The sequence below is a fragment of the Sorex fumeus genome, unplaced genomic scaffold (assembly GCF_029834395.1).
Source record: "Sorex fumeus unplaced genomic scaffold, SorFum_2.1 ptg000111l, whole genome shotgun sequence".
NCBI classification, from domain to species: domain Eukaryota; kingdom Metazoa; phylum Chordata; class Mammalia; order Eulipotyphla; family Soricidae; genus Sorex; species Sorex fumeus.
Genome location: NW_026606168.1, coordinates 11,416,912 through 11,429,854, shown reverse-complemented (window position 1 = coordinate 11,429,854; position 12,943 = coordinate 11,416,912). Strand labels below are relative to the sequence as shown.

Sequence of the window (12,943 nt, the reverse complement as noted above, 5' to 3'; positions counted from 1 at the left end):
GTGCTCTCTCTGGGGGCTGGTAGGGAGCTGGAGCGGGGGCAGGGCTCTGAGGGGTGTTTGGGCTTAGCACCCTATTTCCATGAGGGGTGAAGGTGCAAGTGAGAGTCCCAGGGCTCGGCTGGGCTCGGCCGCTGCTTCCCCACCTCTCCGGAACCCACCTCCACAGGGCCTGGTGGGAAACAAGCCCCTGAAGCTGGCCGGGGCTCCCTAGAGACCAGGTCCAGGGTTGGGCCAGTGGTGACGGCCAGCGCTGCCCACCTCGCGTGCCCACCCACCCTGACACAGGAGGGCCCCTGGGGAGCTGAGCAGCACATGGCGTGCAGGGTTCGGTCAATACCTTCCCAGAAACAGCGTCCCCAGATCGATCCGCCCTGGCCTTGGGGGCCTGATTGGTCCCGCTGAGCAGGACAAACACCAAGGTCACCTACAAGCCGCAGGCTGGGGCCCAGCCTCCGCTCAGCTGCTCCTGCAGGCCGGCGGCGTGCTCCTGAGTTCCCGGCCCTTGAGTGACTCCCCCCCACAAAGGGCAGGGGCCCCCAGAGCCATGCGGATTCTTGAGATTCTGCTGCCCCTGCTGACCGCCTGCCTGGCAGTGCGCGGGGGGCCCGTGACCACCTCATCCGAGGACATTCAAGTGCAGGAGAACTTTGATCTCCCCAAGGTAAGGCTGGGATGCTAGAGGCTGGCACCCAGGGTGTGGGGGCCACAGCGGGGTGGTGAGGGGGGCTGAATCCTGCCTGCCGGGTTCTCCCTCCCTCCCGCTCAGCCCATCTGGGGCTCGGCACCCTCCTATCTCTGTGACCCTCGCCCCGTCCTCTCCCCCGAGAAGACTGACCTGTCTGCTGACCTGGTTGCATCCTGCCCCCACCCCCACCGCCAGCCCTCAGTTTCCCTGGATTCTTCTGGCAGTGCGCGTGCCTACTGACCCCCATATCTGTCTCCCTGGGGTGCATGTGGGGCTCCGTCCTCACAGGCCTGCCAGGGGGTGTTAGAGTCGGGTGGAGGGCAGGAGGGGACATGATGGGGGGAAGCAGGACCGAGCTGGGGCTTTTCCCAACAGCACCCCGAATTCCTGGATGATGGCAATTAGGCTGTCGGGTGACACTGATTGATCTGGGGGGACCTAGTGGGGCAGGAGGGTGGGCAGAAGGGTCACGGGGAGCCAGCACTTGGCTGTGTAGGGGAGATGGGCTGCCCCCTCTCCCTCTCTGCAGATGCACAGGGATTCTCAGACATTCACCTGGCGGGCAGGAGGCTGAGGTCTCAGGCCAGGGGAGGGGCTGGACCCATAGGACCGTGGGGACGATGCTTGCCTGGCACATGGCAAAGCAGGTCCCATCCTGGCATCTTGTGTGGTCCCCTGAGCCCACCAGGAGTGAGCCCCAAGCACAGAACTAGGTGCCAGCCCGGAGCACTGCCAAGTGTGACCCTCCACCCCCCCACCTCCCAAAAAATAAGAGCAGACCCAGGGAAGAGGTTCTCCCAGAGCTCAGGGGAGCTTGGACGGGTTGGGGTGCGTCCTGTGCCTGCAGGGCAGATAGGGGCCCCCTGATCCTGCAGGTGACCCGCGACCTGGGGATGTGAGCCCTGTCTAGTGACAGATTCTTTGGCGTGGTGGGGACCCCCTCTGTGCGTCTGGGGCCTGGGGCGGCCCCCGAGTCCTGGGCTCCCTGGGAGGAAGCGGGTGGCTGCCCAGGACCAGGCCTGGGGCTAGGAGCCGAGAGGGGGTCGGCTGACCCTGAGCTGCGTGGCTGCCCCCTAGATCTACGGGAAATGGTTCCATGTGGCCATCGGCTCCACCTGCCCCTGGCTGAAGCGGTTCGTGGACAGGATGGCGGTGAGCACGCTGGTGCTGGGTGCGGGCGCCACCGACGGGGAGCTAAGCGTCACCAACAGGCGCTGGCGGTGAGTGAGCAGCAGCGGGTGGGGGGAGGGGTCAGGTTGGCCCACTCTCCCTCTTCTCTGTGGTCCCCCATGCCTGTTCCCCAACTCCTGCTCCTCGGCATCCCTGAGCTCGCAAGGGCACTTTCCCCCTGACCGGGGGACCCACCCTGGAAACCTGGAACAGGGAGGGGGCTCTTGCTCCCAAGGGCCATCAACCCCCCATTAGCCCCCCATTCTCTCCCCCAAGCCCTCCACGCTGACCACTCCCCTGCCCTCCTTACTCCCCACCTGGCCCAGAATGCCCACCTGTCTTTCTGGCTGTCTGTGCCCATTTCTCTATAGACCCTCCCACCCCCATCCAGAACCTTCCATTCAGCCTACTCTCTATCCCTCCAAGCCCCCAGTCTAGAACCTTCCATTCAGCCCATTCTTCACCCCCAAAGCCCCCAATCTAGACCTATCAATCAGCCCATTCTCCGTCCCTGAAGCTCCCCCCATCCAGAACTTTCCATTCAGCCCATTCTCCATCCCTCCAAGTCCTCAATCCAGAACCTTTCATTCAATCCATTCTCCACCCCCAAACCCCCAATCTAGAACCTTCCATTCAGCCAATTTTCTGCCCCCAAGCCCCCAATTCAGAACCTTAGCCTATTCTCCACCTCTTCAAGCCCCTAATCTAGAACCTTCCATTCAGCCCATTCTCCACCCCTGAAGCTCCCCCCATCCAGAACTTTCCATTCAGCCCATTCTCCATCCCTCCAAGTCCTCAATCCAGAACCTTTCATTCAATCCATTCTCCACCCCCAAGCCCCCAATCTAGAACCTTCCATTCAGCCCATTCTCCACCCCCAAAGCCCCCAATCCATAACCTATCAATTAGCTCATTCTCCACCCCTGAAGCTCCCCCTCATCCAGAACTTTCCATTCAGCCCATTCTTCATCCCTCCAAATCCTCAATCCAGAACCTTTCATTCAATTCATTTTCCACCTCCAAAGTCCCCAATCTAGAACCTTCCATTCAGCCAATTCTCTGGCCCCAAGCCCCCAATTCAGAACCTTCCATTCAGCCTGCTCTCCACTTCTTCAAGCCCCTAATCTAGAACCTTCCATTCAGCCCATTCTCCACCTCCGAAACTTCCAATCCAGAACCTTTCATTCAGCCCATTCTCCACCCCTGCCCCCAGCCCCCAATCCAGAACCTTCTATTCAGCCCATTCTCCCCCTACACCCACACACCTTTGAGAAGCTCAAAGCTGCCTAATTTCCTAAAACCCCCTGGGACCTAGGGAAACTAATCTCAGAGCTTCCCAGCAGGGAGTTCTCCAAACATTCTAGACTCCTCCAGGGCTCTCCCTGTTCTCTCCTCGTGGCCTCTCTCTCAGTCCTAGGAAACCTCTCCCAGCTTCTTAGGCTAATTTCCACGGATCCCTTGGGACTCAGAGTCCATGCCACTTCTTCCAGGAAGCCCTTTATGATCTACACCCCCCCCCCCCAAACTTGTGCAGATAACCTGGTTTCCATTGTGTTCTCCAAGAGCTATTCCACACTCACACCCCACTGGGTTCCCCTACTTCCATGGTGCTTCACAGACTGACCGCAGGTACCTCTGACCTGCCCTCGCCACATGAGGAGTGGGCTTTGTCTCACTGTCCTCTGTGACCCCAGGGACCTGCATGTTAGACCTACTCAATAAATGCCAATTAGACCAATAACAAATCATAACAATAACATTATCAAACAATAACAGCCCCCTCCCAACTTCCCTTCAAATTGTGTCTGTCATTGCCAGGGGGGCAGTCTGTGCTCACACACTGGGTGAGCCGTCAGTTACCCCCTGAACAGTTCTCCCTCCAAGCCGTGACAGCAATAGCTCCCGGATCCCCTGCCGCCCCGGGAGTTAGAGCTCTCCCCACCCCCCTAAGCGGGGAGCAACCTGAGGCAGGAGAAACCCTCCAGTAATAAAGGCCCAAAGCACCAAGTCTTCCGGTCAGCCCCGCCTCTCTAAGGGAGCTCAGGACAAGCCACGGAGCCCGTGGAGGGTCTGCCCACCCCATAGACTCCTGGCCAGGGACATGGGGTCTCCCAGGGCTGGTATTTGGGATTTTGCTTTCCAAATGAGCAAAAGCCAGAACCAGACGGAAAGGCCCCCACAGACGCCCACCTGAAACTCTTCTGTGTTCGTCTCCAGGAGAGGGGTGTGTGAGGAGAGCTCCGGGACTTATGCCATGACGGGCACCCCCGGCAAGTTCCTCTACCAAAAGCCCTGTAAGTGACCGGACGAAGGAACCCAGGGAGGGACGGGTGCAGGGCAGAGTGCTGGGGGCAAGGCAGGGAAGGACCTGGGGCTGGGACGCCCTGTTTGGCCTCTGTCCCTACACAATGTTTCTTGCTATTTGAGTGTGTTGTGGTTCAGAGACCCTACCCTGCCGTTCTCAGGGTTTTCTCCTGGATCTACGCTTAGGGATCACTCCTGGCAGAGCTCAGGGATTGAACCTGAGTTGACTGCCTGCCAGGCAAGACCCTAACCACTGTGCCATCTCTCCGGCTCCTGTCCCCTCAGACTGGAGCAGCACTGTGGAGTCCTACGTGGTGCGCACCAACTACGAGGAGTATGCCATCCTGCTGTCCAAGAAGCACAGCCGCCGACATGGAACCACCCTCACCGCCAAGCTCTATGGTCAAGGCTGGGCTTGGTGTGGGGGGTGGGAGGCACTGGTGACTTAGGCATGGTAGAGAGGAGGGGAAAGAGCCGGGGATGCTCCCTGGAGGTGGCAGCACCCTGGGAGAGGGTAGAGCTCAGTCTTCCAGCTCGGACAAGAGTTATTTTCTTCAATCTCTAAGATTCAGACCTTGGATCTCCCAGCACTTCAGAGTCATGGGCAGGAGCCCTGGGTTGGAATTCTGGGGGTGGGGTGGGGACGCAGCACCTCCTGCCCCCAAGCCCATCTTTTTTTTTTTTTTGCCTTTTGGGTCACACCCGGCAATGCTCAGGGGTTACTTCTGGCTCATGCACTCAGGAATTACTCCTGGCGATGCTCAGGGGACCGTATGGGATGCTGGGAATCGAACCTGGGTCAGCTGCTTGCAAGGCAAAAAACCCTACCTGCTGTGCCCATCTTTCCAGCCATGCCGAGCCCATCTTTCCAGAAGTGTCTTAGAGAGAACCACCTGGGCCCCTTGTTCCCAAGCTTCCTGGGCAGAGCAAGCCCCGGTGGCATCCCAGGCAGCCGGTGTCCTAGGCCCTTTGCTTTTGCCTTGCAGGGCGGGAGCCGCAGCTCCGGGAAAGCTTGGTGAGCGAATTCAGGGAGTTTGCCCTGGGCGTGGGCATCCCCGAGGATTCCATCTTCACCATGCCTGACCGAGGTAAGCTCAGCTCTTCTCCTCAGCCTGCTGCATTGTGCCCCCTCTGGGCCTCCCAAGCAGTCACAGCACCCGGTCGTAGACCCCTCCTGCTTGACAGAGAAGGGCCGGGGTGGGGGGGGCCTGGGCTTGCTCACATCACACAATTTGCTCCTGGCCAATCTGCGTCTAAGCACCAGCTCGTGCATGTCCAAGAGAGGTTTATCCAGAACCCAGAGGGAGTTTATTTGGGTTTGCTTGTTTTTGTTTTGGGTTCCCACACAGCAGAGCTCAGGGCTTACTCCTCACTCTATGCTCAAGGGTCACTCCTGGCAATGCGCGGGGGTCCCTAGGTGGTGTTGGCCCTGGGGTCGGCTTGCGCAAGGCTCAGGTCTTCCCTTGAACTCTCTCCCCAGCCCTAGAGATGCTTCTTAAGAGGTAACAGGGACACGGAGCTCGGAGGGAGAGTGTCTGCCTTCACTGCGCTGTGTGACGTCAGGCAGGCTGGCCAGGGCTGGGGGCAGACTCCAAGGGCTGGAGCGTATGCTTTGCATGAAGGATTTCGGCCGCGCCCTCCACCATGGGATCCCCACATGGTCCCACATGCACCCTGAGGATGGAGCACTGCCGGGGGTGGCCCCTCCCCTAGATAGAAGACTGATAATCAGAGCAGTGCTTCCCTGCTCTGTAAGGTGGAGTCACCTTGTCTTCCTGACAGCAGCAGGGAGGAGTGGACGAGAGCAGGTCACTAACGCTGGGCCTAGGGTCTAGTAAGTGCTTGGGACCAGAAGCCCCTGATGATTGCCCTTCCTGCGGCAGTGCTGAGGGAGGAAGTACTGGGGTGGGGGCAAGGGGAGGAGTGCAGCCACAGGTCTGTCCACTCGTCTGCCCACCCTTCTGTCCTCCCATCTATACACCCATCTGTCCACCTGTTTGTCCACCTGCCCATCTCTCTCCCAGTAAATGGTCTTCGGCTACCTCTGAGGATGCTGCCGCCATTCACGAAGGGGCCAGCACACAGTTGCCATGGCCACACCTCCCTGGCGTCCAGCATCGACCCTGGGCAGATTGTCCATGTCTCTCTCTTACTCTCTCTCATCCTCTGCCTTAGGTGAGTGTGTGCCCGGGGAGCACCAGCCGGGGAGCTCTCTCTTCTCGGTGAGTACCCCTTCCTGCCACCCCATCTCCGCCCCGGGCTGGACACTGGTGCCTTTACTTGGATCCATGGTGGAGGAGCATGGGAGTCATTGAGATGGGGCCAAGGACAGGGGTGGATTTGACGTTCGACCCAATGGACTTCAGTGTTCTTTCACCCTTTAAAGAGGTGGTGGCTCCACCTGATTTTTGTTTTTGGGGCCACACCTGGCACTGTGCAGGTCTTGCTTCTGGTTCTGCACTCAGGGATCACTCCAAGAAGGTTCAGGGGACCCTATGGGGTGCCAGGGATTGAAACCGGGTTTGCTGTGTGAAAGGCAAGCGCCCTACCCGCTGTACTGTCACTCCCATCTGGTGGCCCTATCTGGACCTCACCTTCTTTGAGACATGGGGGAAATTGCATTCTCCTTCTGGGTGGAGGGTATGTGCTAGAATTCAGTGGTAAGACAGGCAACTCTCAGTGCAGTGAGCAAAAGCAGGAAAAAAATACAGCATGAGGTGGCGGTGCTCGACGCTCAGTGATGACATATGATATTCAGTCTCCTAGGAACAACATTTATGCATTGCCCTAAAATACAGTCAATCCCCCCAAAAATGCAGTAAATCCTGGAGCAAGCTGCTTCTCCCTCCATCTTCTCTTCACCCCTACTGCCATCTGATGATGCAACTCTTAAGTTTTGTTTTCTTGCCCTGTGCTATATTGCTAAAGCTGTTTTTTCACTCTGTCTTTTCCCTCTATCTTTTTGAAGATTATAAAGCAGTGATCCATCCTAGAGGTATTCAAGTGTTCCCCTCTATGCTGGGACATAGAAACATATCTCCATTGAGGATCAATCTTGAAAATCCATAAGTATATGAAGAAAAAAAGACAATGTTCTCACATTCCTACATGGAATTATTATTGGTACTTAGTGTCTCTTCTCCATATTTATACAATTTCTTTTTCCCAGAAACATAAAATGGCGGAGAACTATTGAGTCCTTGCCTGTATGAGATTGTCTTTCTGTGTCTGCAAAACAATGGTCGACAGTCTGACTGAGTGAACATGTTCTGGGTTGCCATCTTCTCCCTTGAAACAACATCAGACTTTTGCTCTGTGGCTCCTGTCAGTATCAGGACTTACTCTGAGGGAGCTTTCTCTTTCCTTTGTTCTAGAAATGGGGCTCTTCGTAAATTTTGCCTCATTCCCTTTGAGTCCTTACAAACGGAAACCCCTCACTTTCCTCCAGCTCAGAAAAGTTTTCTTCTATTATTTCTGTATCAATGGTCTCTTCTTCTGAAATTTCTATGTGGTGAGAGTATTTCTCCCTCTTGGAGAGCCTGGCAAGCTACTGAGAGTATCCCGCTCGCACGGCAGAGCTGGGCAAGCTACCCATGATGTATTCGATATGCCAAAAACAGTAATAATAACGGGTCTCATTCCCCTGACACTGAAAGAGCCCCCAGTATGCCATTGGGCTACGCTAGCATGTGACAGGGATGAATGGAGAGGTCACTGGAAAATCGATGAACAATAGGATGACAAGTGATACCAGTGAGGGTATTTCTTATATAATGCGAAGCTGATGTTCTTATATAATGATGTTTCTTATATAATGCAGCTGATGTAATCAACTCCTGTGGTTCAATCCAATAGCGTCTCTTCTGTCTCCAGTAACTTTTTACTTCTCTCATCTTTGTCATTTTCCTAACTCTTGGCTCTGCTACAGAGACGCCCTCTCGCCTTGAATGGAATAGGGGGTTGGATTTTCTCCTGCTTCTTGAGTCAGTGGACAACACTACTGAGTTGGCGCATTATTCAATGTGTCTCGTGCTGACCCCCCAAAGCAGACGCTTTGTTTATATATTCCTGGCGGTCCCGGTGAGCACAAAGGGGTAAGTCTCGGCCACGACTTCTCTCTCTTTCTTCAGAGATTCCGGCGAGCCGTGATTCCCCAGGAAGAGGAAGGATCGGGGACGGGGCAGCTCGTGACTAATCTCACCAAGAGTGAAGGTAATGGTCAGCCCTGCCCTCACCACATTCCTGAGGGGGAGGCTTAGGGCAGCTTGGTCCTGGCTGGTGGCCCTTCCCACCATGAAGTCGCTCGTTTTCCTACTAGAGTCAAGGAGTGGGCACAGGAAAAAGGCAAATTCATTACCCTGCACTGTTGTGGGTGGGGGCTACAGAGGAGAGTTCCAGACAAGGTCCCCGGGCATAGGGACTTAGCCACAAGGTGATAAACAGTCCTCGCCTTTTCCTATCACAGAGTGTTCTCTGGGGCGTAGTGCCCACCCTGCTCCAGTGGGCAGCCGCCTGCTGGGCTGACCTCCAAGGGCTCTGGTGGAGCCTGTGGGTGAAGGACATGCAGATGCTTTGCCGAGTCCATCTCAGCCCGGAGTGACTCACCCGACCGAGTCTGCTAACACTGATCCCTGCTCTACCCCATACCCAGGGCTGGGCTCTGGGGTCCTGGACGCAAACCCTCTTTACCTTTTGGGGACTTGCGTGGTCTCGGAAGAAGGCAGTTAAAAAAATAAAAGGAAGTGATGGTCTCCAAAGAAAGGGCCAGCTAATGGGCTTGGAGGTGAAGAGGAGGAGAGAGACAGTTGAGAAGGACTTCAGCGATGACGAGGAGTGGCTCATGCTAGGATCCCAGATTAGGTTTCATGGAAGAGGAACCCCAGGGGTGGGGACAGTGAAAACAGAAGCATGGGGGTATAGGGCTGGAGATGAGGTGCTCGCCCTGCATGTGACAGACCTCAATTCAAGCCCCAAGCACCACATATTGACCTCTGAGCACCTCCAGGAGTGACTCCTGAGCACAGAGCCAGGAGCAGGCCCTGAGCACTGTCAGGTGTAGCCGCAAACCAAACAGAATGAAAGCCTGGAGGTGAGACTGTTCTCAGGGGTTCTGGTGAGCGGACCCTGCACTATTGCTGGCTCTATGAATCATCGGCTCTGTGTGAATGGATAAGTGACTTACTGCCACTGCAGGCCCTGGACGGACAAGTCCAAGCGCAGATGGTGATGGGTCTTGGGTGACTGGTCACTCTCCATGTTATGGGAGGGAACAAGCCTGGATTTTGGTGTCCGGTGGACATGGCTTTGAGAGCCAAGTGATTTATTTATTTATTTTGGCTCTTTGGGTCACACCTGGTGATGCACAGGGGTTACTCCTGGCTCATGCGCTCAGGAACTACTCCTGGTGGTACTCAGGGGACCATATGGGATGATGGAAATCATCCCATATGGTCCCCCACGTGGGTCGGCCGTGTGCAAGGCAAACGCCCTACCAACTATACTATCACTCTGACCCCTCAGTCAAGTGATTTCAAGTGATTTTTACCTCTCAGAGAATTCATTTCTTCATACCTAAAAAAGAGTTGATCTTTTTTTTTTTCATCGAGAGATGAAAACTCAATAATAAAACCTGGGGAAGTCTGTACTCAGCCCTCGGTAATGCTGCTCTGCCCTCCCCAGATTCCTGCCAGCTGGACTTTGCAGAAGGGCCCTGCCTGGGCATGATAAAACGGTACTACTACAATGGCGTGTCCATGGCCTGCGAGCCTTTCCAGTACGGCGGCTGTCTGGGCAACGGAAACAACTTTGCCTCCGAGAAGGAGTGTCTGCAGACCTGCCGGACCGTGGGTGAGTGCGGACCCCCTTGATGATGCTGTAGGCCCCCAACAAAACACCTGCCAACCGGGACAGGTGAGATAAAATGCTTTCGTGGTGAGTTCCCAAAGCCATAGGAAATGCACATCTGGATACGGGTGACCTTAAGTCAACTTATCATCCCAATTTCCTAATCAACAAAAGAAGGACCCAGGACTGCATGCTTTGCTGGTGCAGGACCTCTGGTTTAATCCCTAGCATCACACCCCACTCCCAGCACTGACAGGTAGAGCCCCGAGTTCCCCAAGAAGCACTGGAGTATTTATTCCTAGCGGTCACTGGGATTGCAGAGCCCAACCAGCACCATTGGGAGTGACCCTGGGCCCCCTGAATGCTGCTGTGGAGGCAAGGACCCCTGAGAGGGCTTCGGGGCGCTGAAGTGCCGTGCCCTGTCTTCGGTGGGTGCATCAGCCGGCAGTGGACAGGCTGACTCATGCTCCTCACCTCCCCACAGCGGCCTGCAATCTCCCCATCGTCAGAGGCCCCTGCAGAGGGTTCATGGAACTCTGGGCATTTGATGCAGCCAAGGGCAAGTGTGTCCCTTTCAGCTACGGAGGGTGCCAAGGCAACGGGAACAAGTTCTACTCGGAGAAGGAATGCAAGGAGTATTGCGGCATGCCTGGCGACGGTAGGTCCCGGGGGGACGGGGGCAGGTGGGAATCGGGGCCCAGATGCACAGCCTGGGCGGAGGTGGAATCTGCAGAGTTGAGATCTGGATTCTGCCCGGTGATTCCGGATTCTGACCTGCCTGTTCCTTCTGGGTTCCTCTGCTGGTTCCTTCATGTGGAGAGTGGCCTTGAGCATGGCTGTGGCTGGGTCCTGGAGGTTTTCTGCTACTGGGGTTCTGCTTGGGGCAGGGAGGGAAACTCAACCCGCTCTCCTCCCAGGGGGCCCCGGTGAAGACAGCCTGGGGTGGGGGAAGGAGATTCTGCATCGTTCTCTTCCGGGAGCTTTGTTTTAGTGTCTCTGGATCTTGGCTGGTGATGAGATCCAGTGATTTTGGATTCTGACCTGCCTGTCCATTGTCCGGGCCCAAGAGAGCCAGTGAGGTCAACTCGATGGCGCATCCCCACCATACCCCATCCTGTGGGGATGGCCCAGCAGGACACTGGGCAGGGGCAGCTGTGAGCTGGGGAGCTGGGAACAGCCACATTGGGCATTTTATTTTTTATTTTGGGGGTCACACCCAGCGATGCACAGGGGTTCCTCCTGTCTCTGCACTCAGGAATTACTCCTGGTGATGCTCAGGGGACCATATGGGATGCTGGGAATCGAACCCCGGTTGTCCGCGTGCAAGGCAAATGCCTCACCCGCTATGCTATCACTCCAGTTCCCAAAGCGGGCATTTTAGCAGCTTGGCTTTCTCCTTTGTTAATGGGCTCCAAGTGCCTCCTTCCCAGGCATCCTGAGGGCTGGTGGGCTTCTGCTCAGAAGCAGCACTGGGACTCACCGTAATGACAAGTCACAGCATTTCAGGAAAAGGCCACTGTGGAAGATGGCCGGGCCCGTCTCCCCTGTGAAAGCGGGGCCCAAACGCAGGATGGCGGCAACACCCCTGTTCTGCGGGTGCTTCCGGGAGCTTGCCAGTCCTTTAGAGGCCAAGCAGAAGTTTCTGGGTGCAGGGTCAGGCTCCGCTGAGCCCACGTTCCCTCCTCCCTGAGGCAACCCTTGGGCAGGGGGCATAGAAGAGAGCCTCAACCCACCCCCTGGCCTTCTCTGTCTGCAGGAGACGAGGAGCTGCTGCCCACCTCCCGCTGACCGAGCCGTGCCCGAGGACCACCAAGCCTCAGCGACCTCGCACACCAGGGTCTGTTTTGGGGCCGGGCCAGCCACCTGGGCTGAATTAAAGATGGAGCCTGAGACTCCTGCTACTGCGTTGTTCTGACTGTTCATTCGCCTCAGACGGGCAACGAGGTGGTGGGAGGGGCTGGAGAGGCCCAGTGGTGGCACCAGGAAGCCCCAGCTCGCCCCCAGACGTGAAACAGCGCGTGTTGGAACTTTGCTGCACTTTGTTGGCTACACAAAGCTTGAACTGTGAGCCACATGGATCTGCTTGCTGTGCTGTAGGATAAAGAGTGATCGGTCTGAATAAGGCCAGGAAAGAGGGAACAGATTTGGATGCTCATTCCCGAGAGAGGCTGAAAGTTTAGGCAGGGGGCATCAGTGGACCCCAGCATCAGAAGAAAGACCTTTGGACCCCCTGTCCAGTGTGCCCAGTGGGGTCAGGGCAAGCAGCCCACCAGCCCAAAGTAAATCGCTTGTCCTGTTCTTTGCCCAGATCCCGTCCTCCCCACGCCCCCACGTCCTAACAAGCCCTCCCAGGCCAACGTGTTGCATTTCACTTAGGCCACAACCCAAGTGCTCAGTGGCTACCACCAGGCCCTCTCAAGGTCCCTCTCCTGGGGTGCCTCACTCTGTGCTCCAGGAGAAGTTTCAGTGACCTTGACCTTGTGTCTTAGGCAAATCTCTAGGCCCTGGACCCAGACAGAGTCCCAGCTTGGACCCGGCTGCTCCCTGGAGCCAGAGAAAAAGAACTGTGAGCCACATGCATCAGCTTGCTGTGCTGCAGGATAAAGAGTGATCGGTCTGAATAAGGCCAGGAACCCGCCTGGCTGGAGACCATGGATCCTGGAGCCTCTAGCCTGGACACTGCATTTGCAGGCGTCTGACTTACAGCTCTCTTGGGCTCTGCCCATAGGGCGAACACATGTGGATTCCAGGAAGGCCCCAGAAGCCCCCAGGGAAGGCACTGCAGAGCTCATGGAGAGGGAGTAGACCCTCGGGCAAGGATTTGGGGCTACAGAGCCTACCGGTCCTCTCCTTCAGGCCACCTAGAGACCTCCTGCCCTCTCATTGGCCCCCAAACTCTAGAGCTAGGGACTCCCGGGTTCTGAGAGAAGGGTGTGTTCT

At 56.5% G+C, this 12,943-nt stretch overlaps 1 protein-coding gene across 1 annotated transcript; it reads left to right on the top strand.

The window, feature by feature from the left end:
- Positions 1-411: 411 nt before the first annotated feature.
- Positions 412-11,907, top strand: AMBP (alpha-1-microglobulin/bikunin precursor). The gene is made up of 10 exons (XM_056135395.1): positions 412-661; positions 1,763-1,905; positions 4,073-4,149; positions 4,445-4,561; positions 5,146-5,247; positions 6,335-6,381; positions 8,290-8,371; positions 9,839-10,006; positions 10,488-10,661; positions 11,760-11,907. The coding sequence occupies exons 1-10, from the start codon at positions 545-547 to the stop codon at positions 11,789-11,791; spliced, it is 1,059 nt and encodes a 352-aa protein (XP_055991370.1). The 5' UTR covers positions 412-544; the 3' UTR covers positions 11,792-11,907.
- The last annotated feature ends 1,036 nt before the right edge of the window (positions 11,908-12,943 follow it).

Excerpts from the sequence above, each read along its gene's own strand:
- AMBP (XM_056135395.1), top strand. The coding sequence starts at position 545 with ATGCGGATTCTTGAGATTCTGCTGCCCCTGCTGACCGCCTGCCTGGCA. Across the intron at positions 1,906-4,072 it reads GTCACCAACAGGCGCTGGCG|GAGAGGGGTGTGTGAGGAGA; the intron begins GTGAGTGAGCAG and ends GTTCGTCTCCAG. Across the intron at positions 6,382-8,289 it reads CGGGGAGCTCTCTCTTCTCG|AGATTCCGGCGAGCCGTGAT; the intron begins GTGAGTACCCCT and ends CTCTTTCTTCAG.